At 48.8% G+C, this 27,982-nt stretch overlaps 1 protein-coding gene across 2 annotated transcripts in view; it reads left to right on the plus strand.

Annotated features, from left to right (window-relative positions):
* The window catches only part of PLXNA1 (plexin A1), a 507,337-nt gene that overhangs the window by 214,039 nt on the left and 265,316 nt on the right, over window positions 1–27,982 (plus strand). For both annotated transcript variants that reach the window (XM_085624414.1, XM_085624415.1), the window contains exon 3: window positions 24,424–24,564. In XM_085624414.1, the coding sequence (XP_085480540.1) occupies window positions 24,424–24,564 (141 nt within the window). The remainder of the gene's footprint in view (window positions 1–24,423; window positions 24,565–27,982) is intronic.

The following is a 27,982-nucleotide window of genomic DNA, read 5'->3' on the forward strand; positions in this document are numbered from 1 at the left end:
AGGTTATCTGGACAGCGGAGCGCTCTACCGTTATCATGGGATACTTTCCCTACATCACGTTTGTAGTAGGCAACAGTCTGCAGCTAAAAGACCATATTAATTATTAAACATAAGGATCCACCTCTGGAGAAAGAGGTACAAAGAGACTGGGTATAATATAATGGGGTAATGGCAAGCGTAAGTCCCAATATGGTTGGGCACGCACAGTGTTTAAATACCCCTCACACACCAAAAATGGCCCATGGTGTCATGCTTCATCATGGGGGTCTTCCCGCCCCGCTGCGGGACGGGGCGTGCTACGAACTACGACTACGCGGGAGCACTAATGATAAAGTGCTATGTGTGTTATTGAAAAATGGGTTGCGCTCTAGAAGTATTTTCTGTGATTCCAGATGATGGACATACAGGCCCGCTAGACTCGGCGCAAAGGTACTCCCCATGCTAGTACCGTGTCTCTGTAGGTAGTGAACATCCTGGTACAAGAAAAAAAATTTCTTAAGGGCTAAGGTGATGCATTCCATAACCAAATTCCTGGGAGTATGGAAATTCCAGGTGGTTGAAAAAAGATTTTTTGTTTGTAGTGTCTTGTACTGGCCTTTTCTTTACAGGTCACTGCACCTTTTTCCTGCTAAAGCTAGATTTATAGCTAAATGTTCACGTATTGATCACATTGTGGCGCATTAATTGTATTTACAGGTACTACGCTCTGTTTCCAGGGACACTGAATGTGTCCAAAATTTCTTATTCTTTTTTACAGATACCCATACATACGATTAGGTATTGTATATAAACGCATCATTGACTGCATTTTCACTTTTACTTATAGTCATATGATTAAGCTAATGCTTTCTATTCTGGAGGGATCTTTCCCTGTCCTGATGAAGATGCTCCGCATCGAAACATGTTGACTCACGAGGAGTAACCACACATTACGTAGGCAAACTCCGCACCACTTTTTTAGTAGTACCAGCCTCCCTGGACACATTAAAGTTTTTCTGTCTTAAGGGGCCAGGTGCTTTTTAATAACACATACTTACAATTACACCAGACCCTCCCTTTGCATCACACATAGCACTTTATCATTAGTGCTCCCGCGTAGTCGTAGGTCGTAGCACGCCCCGTCCCGCAGCAGGGCGGGAAGACCCCTATGATGAAGTATGACACCATGGGCCATTTTTGGTGTGTGAGGGGTATTTAAACAACACTGTGTGTGCCCAACCATATTGGCACTCACGCTTGCCATTACCCCATTATATTATACCCAGTCTCTTTGTACCTCTTTCTCCAGAGGTGGATCCTTATGTTTAATAATTAATTCTTAGTGGAGGACGTATCCACCTCAGTGCCCGCGTAGGGCCCCCCCTTCTACACTCCCCAATCTTGTTATTACTAGCTAAAAGACCATAGACAACATTGTGGTCTAGAGAAGCAATTTTATTAGGAAGGTCTTAGGGCTTGTTTTCCAGGATGGTGGGATTCCAGTCATCTGACATCACAAAGGGTGTTCCGAAGCCAGGGAGGCGGCCCAGAGATGGCAAAGCTCAAAGTTGGTTTTCTGACTTTGGGATCGGCAGTATAGGTTGCCACTTGTTCCAGGTGATCCTTTCTCTTGTTGGATCTTAATTTCTGTTTAAGGTGGTTAGGATGTCCCCAGTGGAGGGCTCTGAAGTTCAAGCACGCCCCCTTGAATTAGATTCTGTCTTGTAGAGGTAGCCGGTGGAGACTTCTAAGTGTGAGACGGAGGTTGTCCAATTTCGTTGCCCATCTGACCAGTCGTACTGCAGTTTGGCTTGGATTGGAACACATGTATTTCGGGGCATAACTGCAAGTGTTACTTTACTCCATCTAGATGTAAGAGGATCCATGCATTGTACCATGGTTGTGAAATCTTCAGGAGAGGTGTGTGGAGAGGGGGCTGGGCCCGATTGATGTGTGGGTTCAGTTTCCTTACGTGATAGACCAATTTTGCCAACTTGAAGACGTGCTCGGTCATAGTGATTTTTTTGTTTGTTTTTTTTACATGAAGTTGGGGGGGCAGGGGGGGGGGAGGGGGGGATAGCCTACTTCATGTAGGTGTACGATCCAGTCTTAGACTTAAGAGGGTGTTGAGTGCATGGAGAAGTAAAAACTGTTTTTTAAATGTCTTTTGGGCTAAGTTTTTCAGAGCGGATGTGATCATCCAGCGAGAGGGCCTTGTAAGGAACATTTGTAGGGTCTCAATATCTGTTGGAGCTTCAACAAAGATGGGGCTCATCCGCCTGTTGGTGCTTTCTTATCGCTTCTGTAGATCTTCACACATTGGATGCTAAACTTTCTGTTGGCTTGAAACTTCAGAAGGAGTTTATTTATTTATTTATTTATTATGCAACTTATAACGCGCAGACTAAACCCGAAGGTATCAAGGCGCCTATCAAAATCAATAAACAATAAACAGAATATACAAAGCACCACTACGGGAAAGCACGTGTAAAAAGGTGTCTTCTGGAAGGCGCAAGTCTCCGTCTGCCCCCTTAGATTGGGATCCATGGCGATCCCTTTGACTAGGCTTCACTGAGGGTCTATCGCACATCTGGATACTTAGGCAGGGGAGGAAAATTTATATTTTGCCAGATATCTCTCACAACCGTCGGCGCTACCCCAGATAAAAGCAAAACGCCTTACTGTGCAGCAGGGGCTGCTGGGAGCTTGCAGATAATTCTTGAATCTCTAGGAACCAGCACAAGGTGTAGGTTTTAAGTACATTTGCTTTCTAAAAGTGCCTAAAAATAATCTTCCGATGATATCTTGACGCTGGCGGTGAATCAGAGCGGTGTTCTAATTAAACGCAGGCGCCATTTGTTGGTAATCCCGCATACATTTCCATCCTAATCAGCCCCAGCGACGGATGCGCAGCGATCTCACCCTGCGCTGCCAGTTTTTATTGGTTTTTGCTTTTTCCGCTCTTAGCCTAATTGTAGGATATGCAAATTTGTTAATGTTTTTATTGTAACAAGTAAATAGGCAAGCTGTGGAAAGCGTGATGGGAGGCAACGAAGGGTATTCTGGATGTGAAGGGCTTCCCTTATCGCATCCGTTTTACTTGTTTCCCAGTGCTGAGAACATCTTGTAAGGTAGTTCGGTAGGTTGATGCACCCGCTGAGGAGATATCTGCAGAAATTATTGGTCACTGCTGTAAATTAAAAATACAGAGTCAGTGTTTTATCATTCAGGAATCGATTAACTGAATGCCATTGTGTTTGCCAACATTTAATTCCTTGTTACCGCCTTTCCCTTTCAGCACAGACCACTGCCCGTCACAAACTACATCGAATCCCAAAGTATGTAAAAAATGTGTCAATTTTAAAAAAAAGATAGTTAATCTTTCAAAACCATATCCCTTAATAATTGGTTAGAACCACATTTCTAAGAGAGCTGGCATCACATGGTTCATTATTAGATTTATTTTTCTCCCATAAGAAAATCGCTTTAGCCTCGCCGCCTGGATTGAAATTACCTGTTCCTAAAAGTTGGAGCAAATCCACTAGATTCAAGGACTTCAGACGTTACTGGATGGGTTCACCGGTCTTCTGTCTCACCCTTGGGGTTTTCAGTCGTTCTTTTTCTGTTGAGCAGGCAGGGTACCAACTCACTTTTATTTCTCGTTCACCATTCAAATTTGAGCTTATCAATTTCTTTGCCTCAAGAATTCAAGCCACTCTTTTTTTATTATTATTATTTATTTATTTTTTAATATTCATGCTAATCATCTGCCCCTGTCCACTTTTTTTTGCCTCTCCAACATTCTGTAAAATTCCTGCCTGGTATGAGTTTGATTAAGTTTGCGACAATTTCTGAAGTGAAAAGTCTTTTTGGGTCCCTGGTGAAACCCAGCTCCTAATCTCTGCGCCCCCTTTTCTTGAGCGCTCAGTCAATCTTCCCAGCGCTGTTGGTAACTTTCAGTTTTCTATGTTAAACTGGAACCTTCCTGAAACCTGTTAATCTGGACAAGTCTTTCTGAATATATGACCCTTTCTCCGCCCATGATCTACCCTATTACTGGTGCACCTTTTCCAGTTGATCTCCTGAAATAGTGTGTGTACGTAATATCACCTCTATCCTCGCCATCTTTTCAAGCGTATCAACCTGGCTTCTCTCTTTGTGGCAGCACTCACTCTGGTACCATTAATGTGGTAGTTTGTGCTCTCTGTGATGGGCATTGGTGGCACTTGTTGTCTAGTTTGCCTCCAGCGCTCAAAGGCCTTTGTTATGGCTTATCATGAGGTACATTGTTAACCATTGTGTACCTCCCATTGACCGTGGTTGCATTGACCTGGAGGGCGGCTTCCCTCGTCTGGCTGTTCCCAGTTGGTTCAGATTTGCCCTCCGGATACTCCTCCATGCCCTATGGGCTCTCTTGGGGCTCAATACTGATTTGCCTTCAAGTACTATGGGGCCACATGGTACCCCTGGAAACTTTGCATCATCACATACAAAAGACAACAATGGTTTCCTAGGGAGAGTTTGAGCCTGAAATTCTAAAGTGTAAAAACAAGATGTACGACTCATCTATAAGAGATTAAACAGCAAAATTGAATTACTGTCCAGTATTATCAGTTCAATGAAATGCAATAGGTGCTCCATTAAACGGCGCAGTGAAAGTGATTAGTGACAGTGGTGAATGCTGGTGTGCGGGTGCAATTTACAAAGGAAAGTCTATCAACATAGTCAACTGAGTAGTGAAACAATTTCCAAAGTAAAGGACTCCGAATTTGAGTACATTTTGGGTAACTCGCTATTTGGCAGCCAAAAAGTTAATAATAACTTAAATCTGCTGCCCAGCTGAAGGACGCAACATTATTTTGGGATCTTATTAATGTTGGCACAAGGAGGGGGGCTGATCCATTACCGAACCATATCTCGGGGCGAGACTGGTTCGAGCATTTTCAGAAATTATACATGGGTGATCCAGAGTGCACCCCGCACGAGCAAGGGTATGATTTAGAACCCCCATCGGCCCCATCTGTGAACGAGCATTTTGGCCTCAATGAGGTTCTCACAGCTATTGCTTCAATTGCGCCCGGTAAAGCAGCTGGTCCGGACGGCTTCCCGGGTGATCTCATGATCCACGAGAGAAACCTTTGGGCACAATTTATCTGTAGATCACTAAACCTCATAGCAATTGGCCATCCTGTACCTGAATCATGGAAAGGGGCCGAGGTGGTGACCATCTACAAGAAGGGGGATAGAGAGGATCCTGCCAATTACAGACCGATTAGTTTGATCGATGTCATTCAAAAAATAGTTGGCAGGGTCCTCTTAACACGGATGAAGGGATGGATGGATGAGGAGGGTGTTTTGTCCCACTTCCAGGCTGGATTTAGATGTGGTGTTGGCACAATGGATCAGGTATTTAGACTCTGCCTGATCCATTGGAAAACAGTAACCATCGAGAAGGGTAGCCTGTATTTGGCCTTTATAGACTTAAAAACAGCCTTCGATCTGGTCCCCCGCTCCAAGCTCTGGCAAGTCTTGCTCGATCTTGGAATTCCTCCCTTGATCTTGTCTCTTGTTAAGCGCCTGCATGAAGACAACTTCGCCAGAGTAAGGTGGGGGGGGCAGGGCCAGCTCACCGAGAAAATAGTTGTCCAGAGAGGAGTACGCCAGGGTTGCGTTTTGGCGCCGACCCTGTTCTCTCTCTATATAAATGGGGTGGCGGACCATTTGAGTGAGGACGCGGCCGATGCCCCAACCCTGTGCGGGGAAAAAATACCAACTCTTTTATTTGCGGACGACACCCTTCTGGTCTCCAAGAGCCCTATGGGCCTGCAAAAACTCCTTGATCGCTTCACCTCGTTCTGCGTAGCCAGAGGCTTGGTTATCAACATAGCTAAAACCAAGCGAATGGCTTTGGCACCATCTAAAAGGTTCAGAAACAAATTTAACTTGAATGACAGCCCGCTGGAGTTAGTAGAGGCCTTTGATTATCTTGGGGTAAGGATGAACAATAAACTAAAATGGTCACCCCACCTGACCAAAATGGTCCTGAACCACAAACGGATTTCTGGGGCCATAGCGAGGCACCAGAGACTCTCCTACAGTCGACCTGTAGCCCCAGCTATTAAAGTATATGAGGGGTAAGGCTTTGCCTGGGTGCCTATACGGGGCGGAACTCTGGGGGTTTGATAATCTTTCTGAATTAGTAAAATCAGAAAACAAATTTTTTCGTGACCTAGTCTCGCTCCCCCCATCCACCCCTCTAACTCCTCTCCGTTACGACCTTGGGAGACACCCAATTAATGAAGTGGCGAGGCTGCGCCCTCTGTTATACTGGACCCGGCTTATGAGATCTTCTGACCTATGCCATTATGCATCCGGTCTAAAAGAACTGATAAGTTTGGGCGCATGCCATAAGGTTGGTTGGGTGTCCAACTTGAAGAAATTAGTGGTCGAAATTGGTCTGGACCAGGCTTGGGAGAGCCAGATGCCCCCGCCCAAACCCCTAGTGAAAAGGCTTTACTGGGACTGGATTTCCGCCATGACCAATAAAAATCATAATGGCATTCTGTCGGAGAGATTCTTGGATGTTAAGCCCACCCTAAGATTGGAACCCTTCCTTGACCTCATTGAGTCCCCGGGGGACAGAGTGCTCTACCTGAAATTCAGGTATGGCACACTCCCCCTCCGAGATTTCCAGAATGGTTGGAGCGGCCAATCGGGAAATAATGAGGGCTGCCCGGGCTGTGCTTGCCCTACGGAATCTACAGCACATTTTATCTTTGCTTGTAGGGCATACAGCCAAGTGAGGTCCAGGTGGCTAAAACCAGTTTGTTCTAATTTGGGCTGTTCATCCCATCGGGTGGCCTTACGCATTTTAATTTATGAGACGCTAATCCCAAGTGTTACCTGTGGTACAGCAAAGTTTTTAGGACATGCTTGGAGGATAAGGCAAAGGCTCGTTAAGGGAAAATTAGCTTAATAAACTGTTGTGAGTTTTGTCTACCGAGCTCTCTTGTTCTGGATGGGTTTTTAATTATACTGCTATGTGGTTTTTATGTATGTATTATCCATGGCTTGTTCTATTTTTAGCTTTGTTTTTAGTTTTGTTGTTTTCTTTTTACATCCATCTAAGAGAACAAGAAAACTGACCATTTGCTGATATGAATTTTTCTGGTCTTTTGATTATCAACTGTGATGCATTTTTGTACTTTTATGATTGATATTTTATTAATCAAATAAAGTGATTTGAATCGAATTGAATAAGTCGGTGTTTCGGCTCCTCAAGTAACTTAACAGGTCTTCATCAGGACAAAAAATATAGAGGAAGCAACCTATGAAAATTGGAGAAAAAAAAAATCCAAAGCAATCCATTAATATTGCGAGTATATACAATGAAGTACAAGTCCAAGTGTATTTGGAAATTGTTTACCTCACAGACACAGAAAAATCATGTACGAGACCACTAAATGTAAGTTACAAATCGGAGGATGATGAATAGTACAATGGGTTTTACTCCTAACTCTCCTCTGCGTCTCATCCTTGACACTTGAAATTTAAATTAGTCTCTTTTTTCCCCTTTGGAATTGCTACCTTTTCATTATAGGATTATTTTCAAACCTGGCTGTGCCACCCAAATGGTAATTTTCTTAGGCCAAACTTGCCTTCTGGCCAGTAATTTGCTGATCGCTGCTGCAACAACATGGAATAATTAATTATACCTCAAATCTGTATTTCCAAAATCAGTCCCTGATCACCTGTCTTTCCTTAAAGAGATGCTGTGTTTCTCCATTAATTACTTTTTTTCTTTATACTTCTCTAACTTTTCGCAAGGCTTGAAAAAATATTTCTCTTTAAATAAGACGTTCCTACCTGTTGTGTGCCTTGAGTCCCTGTTTCTCCTCGATTCTGCAGCTGCATACCAGCATTATTTTTTTAGTCCTTCTGCGTCGCCTGTGCTATTGCCTGCACTTGTCACTGGAGCCCGATGTGGTTGCTGGAATTACCCTCTCACCCACCTGCCCCTTATTTACTTTTTCAAATAAAAAAAATGTTTTTCGTAAATGTGTTTGTTTTCGAGAAGGCTTGTCTGAGTACTCAAGTTGTATTCCTGCCTTTTATCCAGCAGTGTCTTAAGTCACATTGAAACCAGTCTATTCACAAGACATTTCGGCTTGTGTTAAACCTTTGAAGGGGGTTAAGCTGAGGACCCCGGATGCAAGAAGACCCGAGTTATGAAACTGGATTTCACTAGTGATCGCCTTGTGTGATCCTGGGCAGGAAGTGCTCCCCATCTCTCGCTCTGCTTTGGCTACCGTATCTACTACGGTCGCGCCTGGAAGTCTCTACTAAGCACACCGTTGCCTTTTTTTTTCCTGCTGGAAGTAAAACCTTTTCTCCCAAAGGAAGTGACGATCTGATGGTGCTGATAAAGTGAGTTCTTGGGTTTACCACATGTCATGCTTAGGACATGCTTATGTTTTGCACACTGTGCATCCGTTCATTAGCTTCGTAATTCAGCCCAGAGGATTTATTTCCGATTAATGTTTTGTAAACCACACAGCAGTCAGTCCGTCGTCTGTTTCTCCACACACAGCCCCGGGTTCTGGAAAGCGCAGTAAATGTTCCACCCGGAAGCCAGCTTGAGGAACGCCGACCTCTGGCCTCAAGGACAGAGCGGACAGCGGCTGTTTTGGGGTTTGGTATTTTTAGGACCAGCTGCACTTGGTCGCCTCCAGGGCCACTCTGCCGAGGCTGCGCTCCAGTTACTCGGCTTTGGGGCTAGGAGCCCCGCTTCATCAGCCGCTCTTAAGTGGGTCGGCGCTTGTCATTGAGGCTGTCCTTGCACGCACGAGTCTCGCACGGCTCTGTGTGGAGAGGTCCGGAAGGATGGGGGCAGTGGGCGGAGTCTGAAGCTCATAACCGCTCCTAGTACTGCGAGCTGGAAGATTCTGGACATTTACCGACCCTTTCTTTGAGATATAACCCAGGAGCTGCCCCGACCCCTACTGAGGCTTCAGTCTTTGTCCATCTCCCAAACTCGGATTTATCAGCAGTGAGGGAGGGCGTGTTTAATTAGTGTAACTGCCCCGTTTCATGTAGCACATTGAAGTCGATTGTAGATCATGACTATGAAACATAAGGAGCCCCAGATCACTTCATCTGGTCAAAGAGCAAGCCGGGATTAGGGACCCGGCTCCTCTCTACACAGTAGCTCATCTCCTAGATCTCCCCCATCCCCCCCCCCACCCCCACCCCACCCCTGAGATTCCACACGTCTGTGGTTCGGTTTGTAATGGTGCATGCACTGTTCATGGGACCGGCTGTGTTCCAAGCATGCTCTACGGAGCTGCGATTCACTCTCCTTCAGCCATTGGATATCTTTAGCACTGGTGTCTTCTGACATTGGCTTGAGACATTGTCAATCACATATTGCATCAGCCCTCCAACATCTCACCTTCTTTCTAATGGTATCTGTGTGTTTCATTTCGTCTCCGTAGGAATCCATCACACATTTAATTTTACTTATTCACCTGTATATATACAAATAAAGTGTTTTTTAATTGTTTTGCACTGCAGTAAGCTTATTTTATTGATTTTTCTCAGGGAATGACTGCCAGCATCAAACCTTTTGCCTTTGACAATGCTTGATTTTAGTCTCACCGTTGCTGTATATTACTGCAGCAGAATTAAGGATGCTTACTGCTTGAAAGCCAACTCATGTCCTATGTCTCTGGCTAGGTCGCATGCTGGATGGCGAGTTTGTAACAGCCATCACCCACGTGCTTCATAAATGTAGTGCACTGAAGTCGCGTATTTATATTATTGTAATATTTGCTAGAAAGTTAAAGTACAGTCAGTGGTGAAGATCCTTTTGCACACACGTTTCCTACTTTAGGTACTGGTCAAAAGGCAGCAGTCCCTGCTGAGTGAAGGCCCAGGCACAGTGTAATTAGAGGCTGCGGATTGGTCAGCCTGATTGTCTGTTATCGCATAGTGGGCCAATCAACAGTAGGTCCACACATTCATGCGTTGAGTTGGGTTGGTAAGCCAGGTTCATTAATTAGGTTTGCAAGCGTTGTGTTTTCATACCTGGCAAAGTGCAGTGGCACAGACCTGCACCACATGCAAATACTTTCAGTCCCAACTTTACTAGAGTGGGGGTTTACCTCCTTTTTCTGGTGTTTCTTTGCACTTTTTTAAAAATGTTTTATTCCAAAGTATACCATTAAATTTTTGGGTGGTTTTGACCTCATACTCCCACTTAATAAAACGAATGTTCAGTTTAATAACATCTCATTTCGATCCTTTACGCTGAATCAATAATCAATTTCCACTGCATTTTCGAGCCCAGTGTACAATGTTAAATTGCTTTCTGAGCGGTCATGACTGGACTGCCCTTAGGCCTTGTGAGGTCCCAGCCTAGGGGCACTCATTGCCATATTAAAGTGTAAATTGTGGTAGCACCGGGGCAAGAGATGTCCAGCTCCTGTCAACAGGGGGTGTCCAGCTCCTGTCAACGGGGGGGGGGGGAGGGACAGGGGTCCAGCTCCGGTCCACATGGGCTGCAGTGGCACCAGGTTTTCTAGATAGCCACAGGTTGCGATTACCATTTAGAACATTTCTATGCAAATGTATCCTAAGAGGAGATCCCTTAAATCTGGCATGGCTGCTACCCCTGGAGAACAGTCCTTCATCACACTTGAGGCCGGCTAGTTGGGTCTGTAAACCCTGGAGCCCTCAATGTGGCTAGCTTCTTTTCACATGCTCTGGTCTCTGGCCCAGATTTTACTTCACCCATCTAATTTTGGCCACTTCTGACGAATAATATTTAACTTGCCTTTAGTAAGCACCACAATGAATGGATCTTTGTTTACTCCGCATAGAATTGTAAGAAATGTCTGTTTCTCTTTCACAAACCTCCTGTGATTGCCGTACATACTACGATAATGACACATGGTTGACATGCAAATTCGGAAATCCGCAAACTTAACATTCTTTCGAGGAAAAAGAAAAGGCTGCACATGGCATCCTATTTGAAACTAGCAATCCACACAGTTTTAAACTTGCCTTTTTTTAGAAAGTGGCACACACCTCGGTGCCAGCTAGCACTCCTAAGCAAACATTGCCTGCTTGCTTAGAAAAACTTTGCCATGGTCGTGACTTGTAACAAACAGGAAAGTCAGCGAACTAACCGCAGGCCAACAATCTCAACAATCTGGATTTGCATGAACTTTGCCCACGTGATAAAAAGTTCCCCAATGTTAGGATGTTTAACTACGTCAGCCCTCGAGCCTCTCAGAGAATTGCAAACCCTATCTTCAAGCTCCTGCCTTGAAAATCAAGGTTTTAGTTTGTTTCTTCTGTCCTGCACCTCCACAGGGGGTACGCTTTCTGACCTTCATCCATTTGCCTTTTTTTGCGCTTGAATCTTTGTACTGTAGAAAGTTTTCAATCTGTTAAGTAAATAGTCTGCAGGTCTTTTAAATGCTCCAATAATGTAATTGATCTCTTTTATAGCGCGTTCACATTGGTTGGTAAAACACTTCAGTGTGCTTGGTGTTGGAAAATAGATTTTAGGATTTGTGTACTTCTGTGGCTATGCCCTAGGAAAGGGCCCAGATGTGGGCTCTGCCACCACGTGCATTTCATGGCTTGGAAGGAAGGCTGCGCAGATGGCCGGCGACTTGACCCCGACTGTGCAGGTGCTGGTATGCGTCCAGTCCTAGCCGTGTCATTGCGCCTTTTTAGCGTCCTTTTGCTGTTACGTACCACCCTCCACTTGTCCTTGTTGCCCATTATGACCCATTCTCCCGTTGTCCATTTTGTCCACCCCGGCCTGCCATAACAAAAAGAAATCTTATGATGCGCCCAGCGCTGACCGCGTCATAGAACTTTTTTTTTCTAACTTTGCTGTACAATAAAACAGTGACAAAGCCAATAGCTTTCACATAGGGGAGACCTATTGGCTTTTCCAATGCTTGTTTTTATATATCACTTGCAGCCTCTGGCCTTTGAACTCTGTGGTTGTAGAAATTCAACAGTATTCATTTCATCTACTTAGGAAGGATAAAAGGCCGTGCCAGTTCACTGGATAATTAAATCGGTATGCTCAAGGTTACACATGGGCGTAGCTTCTGCAGTAGGTGCATTAACACACTGAGCTATCTTGCGGACTCCATCAAGGCCACTGGTTGGCTGATGTCCAGAGAGTGCCCGCATAGGTGTCTGAATTACAACAATGCATTCGTCGTGGAGGGCGGCGGCCCTTATGCTATACTCAGACCAGCATCCGTGTGCCAGGGCTTCGAGCGGAGGCACCTGCGCCTAGAAGCCACTCTGCTGCGATGCCTGAGCCGAGTACATAAGGCGGGGAAGACATCCAAGGGAAGAGCCCCAGGCTGGAGTCTGGAACCAGCGCGCGCCACAGGACGCGCATCGCTGGACATGGAAGACGCGCTGCCTGCAAGTTTTGAGCATCTGTGCCGCTGGCGATGGCATCTGCGGCTCTGTGCCTTACCAGGGAGGCGGGGAGAAGGGGGCATTGGACTCTCATGCTGGCACAGCACGGTCTCAGAGAAACAGAGTGGGACGTGAGCAAGAGACAAAGGGAAGATTTGTTGAAGACTGTTCTGACACAGGCCACACGGGGCGGCACAGTAGGGTGTGGCGGAGGGTTGCTGACTGGAACGTTATTGTTTAGGGGTCTGGGTGGTATATTCTGCCCACTCCACAGACCCATCAATCAATTTATAAAGCGCTGCCAATCACCCGTGAGGGCCTCAAGGTGCTGCAGCTGCAAGCTGCTTTGCAGTGAGAAAGGAGAAAGCACTCTGAGAAACCGAGTGAAAGGAAGAAAGCAGCAAAAAAAGAGGCAAAAGCAGGAGAAAACACTCGGGGAAAGGGGGAGGGAAGCAGAGCGGTGCAGCTGCGCCGGAGAGCTGGGACCTGCCAGACCCCTGGTGCTTTCGGGGTCTCCTCTCCTCACACTGGCTCCAAGGAATGATCCGCAGATCACACTTGGTTCAGTCAGGCTGTCCCAGGAGTTCAGTCTCTGTGGTTGACTGCATAGGCAACCCAGCACTGTGCTGCCCCATCGCAGCTTGCCCACCTACCCCGTGGAACTGGCACGGGTTGGTGCCCCTGGTGGCAGTCTTCAAGGTGGACAAGGTTTCCAGGCCCCTTTGTCTCCAGCCCTCCTGTTCCTGTTGCCCCTTTAATTTCTATCATCGTTCACATGATCTTTTGTTTAATTGCCCCTCATTCTATGCCCTTTGATCTCTTTTGCTCTAGCTTACTGCCTCCTCTTTCCTGCCAGGCATTGCTTAATTAGTGCCGCTGGTTCCAAGTGATGGGTACCGGCAGTCATTTCCAGGGGCTTGGACTGTCTGTCCAAGTCTGATGAGAGAGAGAATGAGATGTAAAAACAGTGACAAAGCATGAAAACTTAGATGAAATAAAACCGGCAAGAGTGAGCTAAACGGACACAAAGTGGTGTATAGTGGTGTAAGAAGCAGTCGTGAGAAGTGTAGAGTGGTGTAAGAAGCCGTAGCGACAAGTGTAGTGGTGTAAGAAGCAGTCGCAAGAAGTGCGGAGTGGTGTAAGAAGTGCAGAGTGGTGTAAGAAGTGCAGAGTGGTGTAAGAAGTGCAGAGTGGTGTAAGAAGTGCAGAGTGGTGTAAGAAGTGCAGAGTGGTGTAAGAAGTGCAGAGTGGTGTAAGAAGTGCAGAGTGGTGTAAGAAGTGCAGAGTGGTGTAAGAAGTGCAGAGTGAGAAGTGCAGAGTGGTGTAAGAAGTGCAGAGTAAGCAGTTGAGAAGTGCAGAGTGGTGTAAGAAGTGCAGAGTAAGCAGTTGAGAAGTGCAGAGTAGTGTAAGAAGCAGTTGAGAAGTGCAGAGTAGTGTAAGAAGCAGTCACAAGAAGTGTATAGTGGTGTAAGAAGCAGTTGAGAAGTGCAGAGTAGTGTAAGAAGCAGTCACAAGAAGTGTATAGTGGTGTAAGAAGCAGTCACAAGAAGTGTATAGTGGTGTAAGAAGCAGTCACAAGAAGTGTATAGTGGTGTAAGAAGCAGTCACAAGAAGTGTATAGTGGTGTAAGAAGCAGTCGCGTGGTGTAAGAAGTGCAGAGTGGTGTAAGAAGTGCAGAGTGGTGTAAGAAGTGCAGAGTGGTGTAAGAAGTGCAGAGTGGTGTAAGAAGTGCAGAGTGGTGTAAGAAGTGCAGAGTGGTGTAAGAAGTGCAGAGTGGTGTAAGAAGTGCAGAGTGGTGTAAGAAGTGCAGAGTGGTGTAAGAAGTGCAGAGTGGTGTAAGAAGTGCAGAGTGGTGTAAGAAGTGCAGAGTGGTGTAAGAAGTGCAGAGTGGTGTAAGAAGTGCAGAGTGGTGTAAGAAGTGCAGAGTGGTGTAAGAAGTGCAGAGTGGTGTAAGAAGTGCAGAGTGGTGTGAGAAGTGCAGAGTAAGCAGTTGAGAAGTGCAGAGTAAGCAGTTGAGAAGTGCAGAGTAAGCAGTTGAGAAGTGCAGAGTAAGCAGTTGAGAAGTGCAGAGTAAGCAGTTGAGAAGTGCAGAGTGGTGTAAGAAGTGCAGAGTAAGCAGTTGAGAAGTGCAGAGTAGTGTAAGAAGCAGTTGAGAAGTGCAGAGTAGTGTAAGAAGTGCAGAGTAAGCAGTTGAGAAGTGCAGAGTAGTGTAAGAAGCAGTTGAGAAGTGCAGAGTAGTGTAAGAAGCAGTTGAGAAGTGCAGAGTAGTGTAAGAAGTGCAGAGTAAGCAGTTGAGAAGTGCAGAGTAGTGTAAGAAGCAGTTGAGAAGTGCAGAGTAGTGTAAGAAGCAGTTGAGAAGTGCAGAGTAGTGTAAGAAGCAGTCACAAGAAGTGTATAGTGGTGTAAGAAGCAGTTGAGAAGTGCAGAGTAGTGTAAGAAGCAGTCACAAGAAGTGTATAGTGGTGTAAGAAGCAGTTGTGAGGTGAAATCTAGCCTTTGGCCCTTGCCCACAATTATATTATCGGTAATATATTAATGTATTCAACCGTTTTGATAAATTATGCACTTCTGCCGTGACTGGCACTAGAGTTTTTGCTTCCCTGGTGAAACTACCATTGTGCGCCCCTCACCCTCCTCTCTCCCTCGCGGGCACACGGCCTACACAAGCCAATCTATTGCCATTTTCTACCCTTGTTCACTTTACCCACTACTGAGCTCGGAATTCACTGAAAGTGAAAACACATTGCCTTTTTACCTTGCTAAGTATATTTAAAACACCCACTTTTCAGTGAGTAAATAAAATTCACTGCTTCCTTGGAAAATGTTGTGATTTTGAGCGGTAATGGTGAGGAGAGGCACATTCACCCATTGCCTTTGAGATACAAGTGATGCATTCATTCGTCATCTCTCGCCCTCGCGCACATTCCCTGCATCCGAAGCATCCGCAGCAGTGGTCGTTCCTTCTCCTACATTGCCGCAGAGACCTGGAGCGACCTGCCCTTTCGACTCCATACTGCATCCTCCCTGGCGGACTTCAGAAAGAGACTCAAGACCTGGCTGTTCTACAAGGACAGGACTTCCTCAGCGCCCAGATAACCCTAGTAATGTCAGTGCGGCGCTATACAAATACTTTTTGATTGATTTACCAGGTGGAGCGCTCTGCCGACTGCTACTGAGATGGACATGGGCCCATTTCTTCCTTCCAACAAGCAGGTGTTGCAATAAAGCACCCCCCTGGGGATGGGGTTCGCACCAAAAGCAGATGTCTGGCATGCGTGATTGGTTTGGTCTACGTACTACCGCTGCTGGCCATCTTTGTGGTGGTGGGCCTTGGCCTTGCCTTTAGAGGTCCACCAGCCTCGCTGACCTGCTGCTCTCTCGAGCTCACATCCCACACCCTGCCAGCATCGCCTAGTCCCACATGAATGATAATGAAAAGTGATTGGCTTGCTCTTTTTTAGGTTGAGCGTGAGCTAGCGCGCAAGTGCTGCTCTGCGAAGAGCTGTGGTAGTTCAGTACGGAGAGAAGCTTCGCCCACTCCCCCGCCCTTATTTTTCATTGGCTTGTGTGATTGTCCTTTGTAAGTGCTGCCTTCTGATTCTTTGAGGCTTGTTAATCCCTCCTTAGTACAGCCATGTTGTCATTTGTATCCTCCCATGGCTACTGGCCCCTTTACTTGGTTGTTACACGGGCGTGTACTATTGCCTTAAGTTTCTCCATTAGGGGGACGACATACTTGGCTTACATTTAGCGGCCACGTCCACTTTCACTTTTGAAACAGCCTGGATAATGCTCCAGCAGGGGCGCCTGGTGGGTGGCATGCCAGTGGTGGACCGCTTCCTCCCCTCGGCCGAGCTGGGATGGAGTTTGGGGGGCTGCCGACGAGAAGCTGCTGCTTACATGTTTTGGTGCCTCCTACCCTCCCTCCTGTTGTCTGTGCCTTCTCTCCTCCCCCACCTCCCTACTGTCCGTGCCTTCTCTCCTCCCCCGCCCTCCCGTTGTCCGTGCCTTCTCAATCCCCCCCCATGTCCGTGCCTTCTCAATCCCCCGCCCTCCCTCCCCTTCCCTCCCCTTGTCCGTGATGTCAAGTTGCCAAACATTTGCAATGCAGTAGGTCTCACGTAAATCGGAGACCTATTGCCCTATTGCATTGCAAACGCTTGTTTCCCTAGCAGGTGCCTGGTGGCTCTGCGCGCGCTCTTTGGCCAGTGGTGCACGCCCCCCGAAGTGAGGCCCGCCTTGTCCATCCTTTCTCCTAAGTGTTATGTTCTGGGCCCTAGGCCCACATAAAAGATGAACGACCACACAGACACATGGATAGGTGGTACGGATGACTAGCCGCGAGCACGTGCACTCGGGCCCTTTTATTAGCGGGGTCACCTGACCGGTGACACCCGTGTTGGATGGGTGAGGGGGTGTGTGTGGGCCAGCCCTCGGGGGAGTGGCTGGCAGGAACACTAGACTGTGTCCAGCAGGACACAACATTGCTCCCAAATTTTAATAAAACGAAAAAAAGACAACAAACAAAAACGTCCAACCTATGGAAAGAAAATGAGAAAAACAAACTAAAAGAAAATGGAAAAAAAAAGGAAAAACCTCACAGTTCAGAGATGTAGTTCGCAGGACAGCGGTGGACAGGTGCAGCTGTGAGCATCAAGACATCTTGGCACATGTCCATACTTTAACCAGGCATATCTGGGGACGAACACAGTGCTGATGATATCCGGACCTTTCAGCTTCGCTTCAGTTGAGGAACGGTCCACCTACGAGATGTTAATCAGTCCAGCATACTCTTGCTGCGAGGCGATTAGTGCTTATTGTTCAACATGGGTGCATCAGGAGCGTATGGATGAGTCCACTGCCACACCGGACGATTGCGTCGCTTGATCCTTTGACGACAGACTTGGCATTCCGTGACCTGTTGAAATTCTCGGTTAGATGACCTGGCTACTTCCTGGAATCCATTGGTGGGGCACAGTAAGGTCCAGCTCTCACGCTCTGGGAGGCCCCTTGGATGTGTTGCCCTGGGACTGCATATGGGCTCTGACTCTGGAGCCACTGCCTCGTCACTCGTGCAAACCTCAGGGGTGGAGGTGTCTTGGTCAGAAAACATGCTCTCGCTACCAGGATCAGAAACATGCGCAAAAGGGGACTAGAACAAGTACTCGCACGATCACCTGAGTGCACCTTCTAAGATACGACAGCCACTGGGATGACGGTCACTATGAAGAATGATGTCACCCCACCCCAGTGGCTGTCGTATCTTAGAAGGTGCACTCAGGTCATCGTGCGAGTACTTGTTCTAGTCCCCTTTTGTTGATTCCCACTGTTCGCTTGTTGTCGTCCGTTTTCCTGGAATAGGACTTTCACTGTCCTATATCTCGCCACTCCTTATCTTCTCTAGAATGTGTCAACAGACCACGTAATGCAGGTCGCTTCTTGCTGCAATGACATCGTGTTGCAGTGGCATCTTGCTGCAATGACATTGTGTTGCAGTGGCATCGTGTTGCAGTAGCGTCATGCTGCAATGGCATTGTGTTGCAGTAGCATCGTGCTTCCACACCTGTGCTTCTCAGGTGCGTCAGCCATTTCAGGGACGGCAGTGGAGGTAGATGAGTTTTGATGGATCCGTTGTGTAATACCTTCCATACCCTTCCTCTCCTTGACAGAGTATTCCCGCTGTAATTTCGGATCGCTTGGGAGGTATGTATCTCCCTTCTCTTGCGTCAGTTGTGGCGGCGCGCCACTTGGAGTGCAGGAGTCTCCTCATGCCTGTAGAGAACTGCTGCACACCACAGTCTTAAGGCAGTATCGGAGGCACTCTGAATAGTTTCTGGCCCACTGCTGGATGATGTTGGTGCAGGTAGGTTGACTACGATCTCTCTCCTTCCTGCGTTCAGGCCACACGGGGCACCTCTCTCCTCTGTACTTTCAGATGGCGGGTAATGTCCCTTCCACCTACTCTTCGCTTGAGGGCATTGCTCTTGCACCTTGAGAATGCGCCGTAATGCCATTGAATCCTGCCTTGGTTTCTTCATGCTTGGCAGGGTTGGTAACTCCTTGTGAAATTCTCCTTGATGAGCCAATGGTGGCCTTTCGGTGCCTGGCAGCTGGCTGGCACAGACTACTTTGTACAGCCCATCATTTCCTGCGCGCCCAAACGGGTGGACACTCAGTCTGTCTTGTGCCGTGTGCACGGTTGCCGCTCCTCTCTTGTATTTCCTGCCACTGACAATCGGAAAAATTGCTGTATCGCCTCTGTGGAGCACTGAACTCCTTCCTTGTTTCAGAGGAATACCCGTGGTGCTCATGCACAGTCTCTTCCAGGGCGTTCTCTGCTGACACCCTGTCTGCCTGTATCATCACCCTTGCTGTGGCTTGCCACTAGGGGCCATGCAGTACTTTCCGTCTTTGCCTGGGCTGCATGCGGTGGCAGACGGGCATCCCCAGGGGATGGGGGCGTAGTGCAAACATCTCTTTGGGTTGGTCTCTGCACGCAGCAGTAGCCGCTATTTTGGCTGCCCTTGGCGATGTCACCGGACACGGCAGGCTGTTTGGTGATCAGGGCAAACAGGGAAACTTTTGAGCACAGCATCAATGTGTAATTGGGGCTGTTTATTTGCAGTGTGCTGGACTCTGGTGCAATGGCTCAGTCAAACTGTAGGTAGCACTGCAGACACTCTTGTCAGTGCTATGAGAACTGAGACGAAGGACTCTTCCCCTCCTCCTTACAGGATGGGCCTATGGCTTTCAGCATTTCTCCCACTTCCCCTGGGATTCTTCTTGAGTGAAGGTGCACTACGGGCAGTCACGCAGGGCAGGCCAGGATGCCGTGTGCTAGGTAGCTGATAGGTGGCACGGTGGAGGCGTACCACACTAGGGCAGAAGGCTTGGCAGCAGGAAAAAATACAGAAAACTGGTGAGAGGAACAAAAGTGGGCAGCATGAAAGGATGAATTCCGGCTGACATGCAGGTAGGGACACAGTGCCAGTTTTCAACAACATGCCTTCTGATGGGTGTCCGTTTGATTTAGTTGCATCGTTGTGACACTCGCGGCCGGGCCACGTCCTCAGTACTCGGGCCGATGGCAGTGTATCCCATGACCGCCAGGTGGCGCCGCAGCCACCACTCCTTCCAGCCACGGCAAGTTTCCTTGAGGATTGTGGGCCTCACCGAGAAAAGATGTGCAGGAGGGGTGGCACTGGGAGCAGGTGTAGCTTTGGTCTTCTCCCCTGCCAGGGGGGTGCTGCTACGGATATTCAGAGGCTTTGGACAGCAGCGCTTACCACATCTCCTTCATACATGCTGCATAACAGGCGAGTGAGGGTGCGGGACTGGCGTAGCTCTGTCAGTGACATCCGCTCTGTAAGGGGGGCATACATACGGGCCTCGCTGGAGTTTGAGTTTGGGACTCGTTTAAACGGGCCTGAGTTTTCAGAAATTTAGTTTCTTTGGTTCTTTTCTGCACCGGTGTGTGTCTGGGTGCGGTGCCACCAGTAGGTGCTAGGTGGCGCTCCTTTAGTTTTCGCTGCAGCTATTTCTCTATGACTGAGCTGCGCGGGCTGGGGATGCCAGTGCAGAGGCCAAAACAGTGAAAATGCTATGGGGCAGACAGCAGCCTTCTCCTTCTCACCGCAGTGACTGCTTTTAGCGCTGTCTGCCGTCAAATTCCAGGTAGGTCCTAGCGCTGTCTGCCGTCAAATTCCAGGTAGGTCCTTTCGGTGCGGTACCACTTCAGACTACTAGGCGGTGCTGCTGGCTTATTAACGCTGTCCCCCGCAGTCTACTTTCACCCTGGAACCTTGATCGGTTACTTGTTTCTGCAGCACGTCGCGTCTCTGCAGGCAAGAACCAACAGGCAACTCGCACGGAGCGTTCCCCTCTACACCGGCCGATGTCCCTCGAGGTGCAGACACCCCCGGACGTCCTCGGGTCCCAGTGTACCGCACCGGCAGTTCCTATGGCTCCACAGGCATTGTGCACAGCGCGGTAAGGTTTAGCAATCTCTTTCTGTCTTTATTGTTCTTTGGTTTTTTTTTTTTAAGTGGATCCTCCATGTATTCCTGATGAGCAGGGTCCTTACCACACCACGGACCGGCCGCGCCCTTCCGGCATTACGGCCGCTCACGCAGCCCTACATCCAATGTCGGTGTACTCCGATGGGGGCCTCTTTTCATTTTCTGCCGGCCGCTGTCTCCTCCTGTCTCTCCCCGCCCAGCAGCCTCTCTCATGCATGCGCTACGCCGGGGCTTGAGTAGGCACCGCAGACGGCTGGCCCCTTGTGGGCACAATGTCTTTTCCTCGCTGAGGCGGGCGGCTACTCCCTTCTCCCTCGTGTCACAGGAGGCTCACCTTGCGGCCGCTGGGTCATCCCGGCCGATGCGGGTGGGCTCCGCTCAGCTCGTGCCTCTGTTGGGGGCTCAGCAAATTGGCGGCAGGGCTCGCCACCGGCTCCTCTCTCGCCGCACCGGAGGGTCAGCAATCGTGCGGTTTAGGTGCCGCCATGCATTGACGGCCACTGCAAGCACGTGGCGGGCTCCCGATCGCCGCACGTGCACACCAGGGCTCTGTGCACACCCCGCGGATCGTCAGCTGATCTGTGCCAGCTGCAGGGGTCGCCCGATACACAGGCAGCACGCCACCTTCACAAACGGCGGCTGCACACGCGGGAAAAACCCGCTCGTCGCCAGTGTTATGTTCTGGGCCCTAGGCCCACATAAAAGATGAACGACCACACAGACACATGGATAGGTGGTACGGATGACTAGCCGCGAGCACGTGCACTCGGGCCCTTTTATTAGCGGGGTCACCTGACCGGTGACACCCGTGTTGGATGGGTGAGGGGGTGTGTGTGGGCCAGCCCTCGGGGGAGTGGCTGGCAGGAACACTAGACTGTGTCCAGCAGGACACAACACTAAGTTAATAACACAGGTCGTGTTTTCCCCTTTTCTATTGTTTCACACACCCCCAGGCAGCCTCCCCGGGGTGCCGAGCACGCTTGCTGGCGAGGCGGCTGCGGGGCTGTACTAGGCTCGCAGAATATTGCATTATCCGAGAGATGTGTGTCGTGGGCTGGGGGTGTCAATTGTGTTATGGAATTATCCGGTAAGCATGTGGCCTCCCGGCTCTTGTCCTCGTTACCGGGGGGCTCTTAACTCGGTTACAGCGCCATGATGTAGCGGGAGTGTATTTAGCAGCGCTTAACGCGATTTTCATCCTAGGAGGCATGGCCCCGTGCTGCAAGTTAAGACGCTGCCATTGGAGACACCTTTTCGTGAACCTTCGGTGAACCCGCCGTCTTCTGCAGAGAGCGAGCTTCATTGACCGCTCTCTGATGCTCACACAGCTGTCTCTCCGGAGTTCGAGGTACACGGACAGCTCTTATGCTCGGAGCTCTCTCTCCATAGAGCGTGGTTCACTGACCGCTCTTATCCTCAGCGCTGTCTCTTTAGTGTGCGAGTTTCACTGACGGCTCTCTGAGGCTAACAGCTGTCTCTCCAGAGAGACACCTTCGGATCTGATCACCTCTGGAAGCATGAGAGGCAGAGACACCCCGCCAAGTCTGATTGCCTTTATCTAGAGGCATGAGAGGCAAAGAGACACCTCTGGATCTGATCACCTCTGGAATCTTGAATGGCAGACACACCCTGCCGGGTCTGATTACCTCTGTCTGGAGGCATGAGAGGCAGAGACACACCTCCGGATCTGATCACCTCTGTAAGCATGAGAGGCAGAAACTCTGTCGGATCTGTTTACCTCCTGGAGAATGAAAGGCATGGAGTCCCTGTCCGGACTCTAGCCTAGGACACCAGGCTTCTACTGACCCCTGATAATAGGAGCAGGAACCTCCCTGCATGCGTCGGCTGCAGAAGAGCTGCAGTGAGACCCTCTGGTAGGCCCAGTGTTTTGAGCTGCGTTTGAGTGCAGCCACTAGGAGGCGCTAACAGAATTCATCCATGCAGGGACACCTCCGAAGGCAGCATGTGACTTTAAATAATCACTGGACCTGCTTTAGTCTACTCTGTATACAGACCCTCGTGGTGTACAGTGTCATCCTTGTGTTTTCACTACTGTTCTCCGGTGTCTTTCTCGTGCACCCCCTTAAGTTCAAACTTATTACATGAACTCTGGCTGTCAATCTGCTTCCTCTGAATATGTCCCATATAAGACACCGTCTCTCACTGCAGCACGTGACTCAGCCCCCTCATCCCCCCCTCCGCATCAGATCGGGACCCCTGCATAATAGCGCCCAGAGACAGCCACTACCCACTCCACATTCTAGAGGGGTCAGTTACACCCTCCGAACCATCTTCATTGATTAAGCAGTAGAGACTAAGGCCCCCTGTCGAGAGCCTCCACTGGATGAATCGAAACCACAGTCCGGAGTCTGCACATAGCGTTAGAAGGCCAAGTTATTGCCCGGCGCAGCGCTATAAACACCCAAAATTGGAAACATAATACTGTACTGTTTCTATGTGGACTTCCCTCATACCCTTCACTGTTTCGTCACCCCTCTAGACTGTCCTTCGGCGTCAGAGCACTGCTCCAGAACAGCCCCTCGTTGTACAGTCAGCAGCCGTGTGATTTGTTGGCTCCAGGGGTCTTCACTCCACGACGTCTCAGATGTCAGGCCCGGTTCACGGTGCAGCTTGCGGTGGCGTCTCGGGTACCACGGCGCGGATCGCGCGCGTCCTTCGACGTCGAGGGCTATAATATGAAGCATTTCTAATTACTTCTGAACAGAACTCCACTCGAGGGGGATCCGGCCTTGGTAAACATGTTTTCTTCCTTTGATCACTGATAAACGCGCTCCCAGCGCCTCCCCACGTGCCTGCCATTGGATGCGAAGGTGCTACATATTGCATGGCGTTGCCGTGGCAACCGCGCCCCATCCCCGCGGGCGGATGCAGAGCCTGGTGTCAGCATGGCACGCCGTGGCAGCTTTACTGCCTTAACTTTAAGAGCACTATGGGCGATAGAGGCCGTATCTCACCAGTCCTTGGCGCGCGCCCGCCAGGGCATGTGCAGAGCGCATGCGTCATATTTGTCTAAGCCATGCACGTCCAGCCTAGGTCGAGGGGAGACAGGCCCGCGCCAGATTTTCAGGCTATGGGTGTGAGATAATTGTAATTACATTTATGTGGCGCTTACTACCCCTGAGCAGGCGTCCAAGCGCTTTTTCAGATGAGTACGCTGCTCGAACACAGAGGATTAGTGGTGAATTATTATAGGGAGATATGAAGTTAATTTTGAGCAGTGGACATGTGAGTTTATTTTGATTTGAAAAAGGATAGTTTAAAAAACGTCACACAATTAAGTGCAGTTTAATTGCACACAGGTTATCCTGAAAATCGGGCATGGAGCTGGCCCAACTTGACACTTGTTGGACACCCCAGCTCGAAGCATTAGATTAGAGGATGTGAGGTACCCAATAAAATCAAAATAACATTGTCTGGCCTTCTGAAAGGATCGTGAAAATATTTCTCATGAACAGCTCGTTAATATGTACGCACGTGCCTGTAGGAGCATGCCTACAATGTAGTTTGTGTCTGCCGTAGGTAGGGAAGTAACCCAGCTGTTGATACTTAGATGCAACCAGTGGTGTGACGTGGGGGTCAGCGGCCCTGTTTTAAACTCCGGTTTCCGCGCGGAAACCAAAGATTGTCATCTCAGCAGCTTTTGGCATCTGTTGGTTTGAAGGGGAAGACAAGCTTGCTTGTAAATATATAGCAGTTGGTCGAGCAATACATATTCATATAGACGTCTATAGTGCATGGAAATGTGTATATGGGTCATGGGGTACACCTCAGCTGCACAACATTCTCACGCACTTAAAAGGAACGTTGTCCTCTTGATCCATGCATTGTCTGGTGAATGTCGGCCTCGTATACATGTTTAGCTGTATATTAATACAATGCATGGTTATAAATCTGTATATAATCTGTTCTTCATACGTGTCCCTAATGTGTGCTTTCTTCTCCTTTTCAGATCCTGGTGAATTTGTCGAACCCCAGGGAGCCTCAGACCTTTCAGTATGAGAATGTGGTGGTGCACGAGGGCAGTCCCATCCTCCGCGACCTGGTGCTCAGCCCCGATCGCCAGTACCTGTACGCCATGACGGAGAAGCAGGTAGGCACTGGGGTACTGCTCGGAAGTCATGAGTGGTCCAGATCTTTGGAATGGATGGTGGTGTGGTTTACGCTCTGGGTTATTGGGGTTCAGAAGGTTCAGATCAGGGGCGCCTAGTCGTCAGCCAAAGCCAGAGATGACATAAGGTTAGCGATGGTGTTGGCTGGTGTGCACTTAATTCACTATAGTGCAAGGGGCTGCGGAATGCCCATCACAATCCATCTTTGTCCCTACAATGACATGACCTTTGACTCTCATCACAGGAAGTTGCATCACTCTCTGGATAGAAATCTCGTGAGGGTCTTTTCCATAAGGGTAGATTTCTTGAATACTAGAGGGGCACCAACTTCCGTGAGAGGACGGACACTAGTGGTGATGGTGCATTATCTCAGCATGTGATCCACGGGGCACTGTTAAGAGTGCTTAAGAAGTCGAAAAAGGTAGAAATAAAATGCAGGGTGAAATAAGACGTTCCTTGATGCTGATAAGGCATCAGTGTGAGGGGCACTGGTGCACCAGGGCAGCACCTCTGTAGGACAAATGGGCCAGGCCAATCCATGACTGCGTCACACTCGCGCACACATGCAGCAGGAGATCACCTTCAGAAGCGGAGAGCACACCCCATATTAGTACAAGCTGGGCCTGCAGAGGAACGTTTATCAGATACCCTAAAACTGTAGGCGAGGGCAGGACGAACCTCTGAATATATGGTGTGGAGAGGGTAGATACCAGCTTGTAGTACTGCGGGCCTAGCACTAGATGGCGACAGAGGGCATCGCATGCGAAGCTACAACAGAACAAGTGCTACACCAATAGTTAAAATGAAACATTAGCTTAAGGGTGACGTGCTGTCAATCAACTAAGAAGCATGAAAAACCTGCTCCATTGCTGTGTTGACTTGGCCCCCACTCTCCCATAGAGAGATGGTTTGGAAGCAGTGGGCAAAGAAAATATATATATTTTTTAAAGACACCATGTGAAAAAACATGAGCAGACCACCACCTACCAAAGGCAAGAGCTGTCGACACACATTTCAACTAGGAAACTGTACAAGCAAATTCATTCAAATTGAATGCAAAGCTGAGGGAAATGTGGTCGGGAAAATGTATCCTTTGTCTATCTCTCTCTTGGGGGGCGTCCAAGTCCAGAAAGGATGAAGCAGTTAATGCATCTCAGGCCCCTGAAGCTTACATGCTTGTTCATATGTGTGTATGTACATAGGATAAAGAAGCAAGTAGAACCTGTCACCGTATTGACTGAGCCCCTACAACAAGGAGTAAACATTTGAATAACCCTTATAAGATAGTCAGTGACCATTGATGTGGGTGTCCAGAGTCAGGCTGCCCCACTGGGAGGTTACATAGCAGACTGGTAGGGCTGGGGCTAGGTCAGTGACATGCTTTTCCTCCCATCATCCACGTCCGGCTATCTAAGGCCTAGTGAATGTTTGGGTGATGGCACTTTTCTGGATCCAGCGACTCTGAGCTGCAGACCGTGCGGAGTCCATCTTCTCCATGCGGCCGCTTCAGACCTGGCCATCCGATGCTGGGGTCTGCGGCCGGTGTAAGCCCAGAACCCTTCCCGTCGGGGCTCAGCTGTGGAACATTGCATCTCGGAAGAGGAGTGAAGAACCATGGGAGGGTGAAGGCAAAGACTACACTGTGGTGCGTTTTGATTCGCATCACAATCCCTTTTCCACTAAAACAGTCCATGTGGTTGTGCGCCTGCTGTAAATAGTTGCATTTTACCTGCAGGTCCTGTATCCTAGTCCTGACAAGATGGACTTCTACTTTCGTGAATCCCTCTCTGTAAATGGGTGCTGTCGCACTGTGGGATTTATGAAATGACAATGCGCTTTGTGTGTGCTGCACAATTCCCCAAGTAACATAAGTATTTTAGAGCTGACACAGAGGTGTAGGATAGGAGTATTGTGTGGTATTAACAAGACCTTTGAACTGGAGTCTGTAGTTGAAATGAGTGCCTAGAAGCAATACAGCTGGCAGCTTAAGCGATGTAAATACACTACATTATTAGAAAGCCCCGTCGCCCAGCGTCGCAGCCGCCACTTGCAGCTGACTGCCTCTCTCCACACCTCCACCAGCTCTCTGCTGTTTACCCTTGAAGTGTTTTACTCTCCAGGCTGAATAACATCTATTAACAGGTATTTAAATGAGAAATAATATTCTCCTGCTGCGACTGATTGAGGTCTCTGAGAAAATGAAGGCAGAAGTCGCCTGCGCGTGGACTCTGGCCCGAGAGCCCAGAGTAACTAAAAATAATAAAATCATGCCAGTCATTTCATTTCTGGTAAGTAGCTGCTTGCCGTATTCATCATTTCCTCAGCAAGCCGCTGACGGGGCTGTCAAAAGCCTCTCGCCGTAATTGCCTCCTTCTCATTACCCTCCATGAGCAGCGCGCGCGGGCAACTTGACCTTCGAACCAGCAGCGATGCCGGCAGCGTCACCGTTGTCGCTAGGCAGGGCATCATTGGGTGGTATGGGGTAGAAGGGGACCCTGGGGCAGGTAGGGGGGCTAAACGCCCTCTACGCCGGGATCAACAAGCAACTCACTTGAAGACTGCAAACCATCCAGAACTCATCAGCCGGAGTCCTCCTCAACCTTTCGCACAGAGCTCGCATCACACCTCCGAGAGCATCACTGGCTCCCGATACACAAACGTGCTTAATTCAAACTCCTGACACGCACATTCAAGGCACTACGCCACTCGGGCCTCACCTACCTGAACAGTCTCATCTTCTTCCACCGTCCACTCAGAGACCGCCACTCCTCAGGACACCTACTCTCACACATCCCACACATACACAGAAGCATATCAGGAGGACGCCAATCTCTTACATCGCTCGTAAAGCGCGGAACGACCTCCCACGCCACATCAGAGCCTCCTCCTCTCTTCTTGAATCCCACAAGAAGTTGAAGGCCTGGCTTTTCCATTAACCAGGGGTAGGCGCACGCACCTACTCCGCACCAGAAGACCCTTGCAGTGATAGCGCGCTTTACCCATATCCATAATCGGCCGCAGGTTGTGGTCCAGAATGGAGACCGAGCTGGTGGAGTTGGGAAGGATCCAGTTTGTTGAGGTCTCAAGAGCTAGCAACTTTTGCATCGATGAGGTGGTCCGGGAGGAGAGCCTCTCCCATGATGTGCAGGAAGTGCAAACGATTGAGTGTACCAAGACCACCTTTATGGTGTCGCGCACTCTTGAGGCTGACCCCAGATCTTTGCAGCTTGAGGAAACCCCAAATGATATTAAATGTAGCCGAGGGTATTTGTGGACTGTATGTCCAACAATGTGAAGCCGCTGTACTTCATTACAAAGAACGAGATGGAGCAACCTAAGATATATTCCGAGGGATGATGATCGACTCTTAAGTGCCTGTAGGTGAGGAGTAACATCGGC

Source organism: Triturus cristatus, chromosome 9, assembly GCF_964204655.1.
Source record: "Triturus cristatus chromosome 9, aTriCri1.1, whole genome shotgun sequence".
Taxonomy (NCBI): Eukaryota; Metazoa; Chordata; class Amphibia; order Caudata; family Salamandridae; genus Triturus; species Triturus cristatus.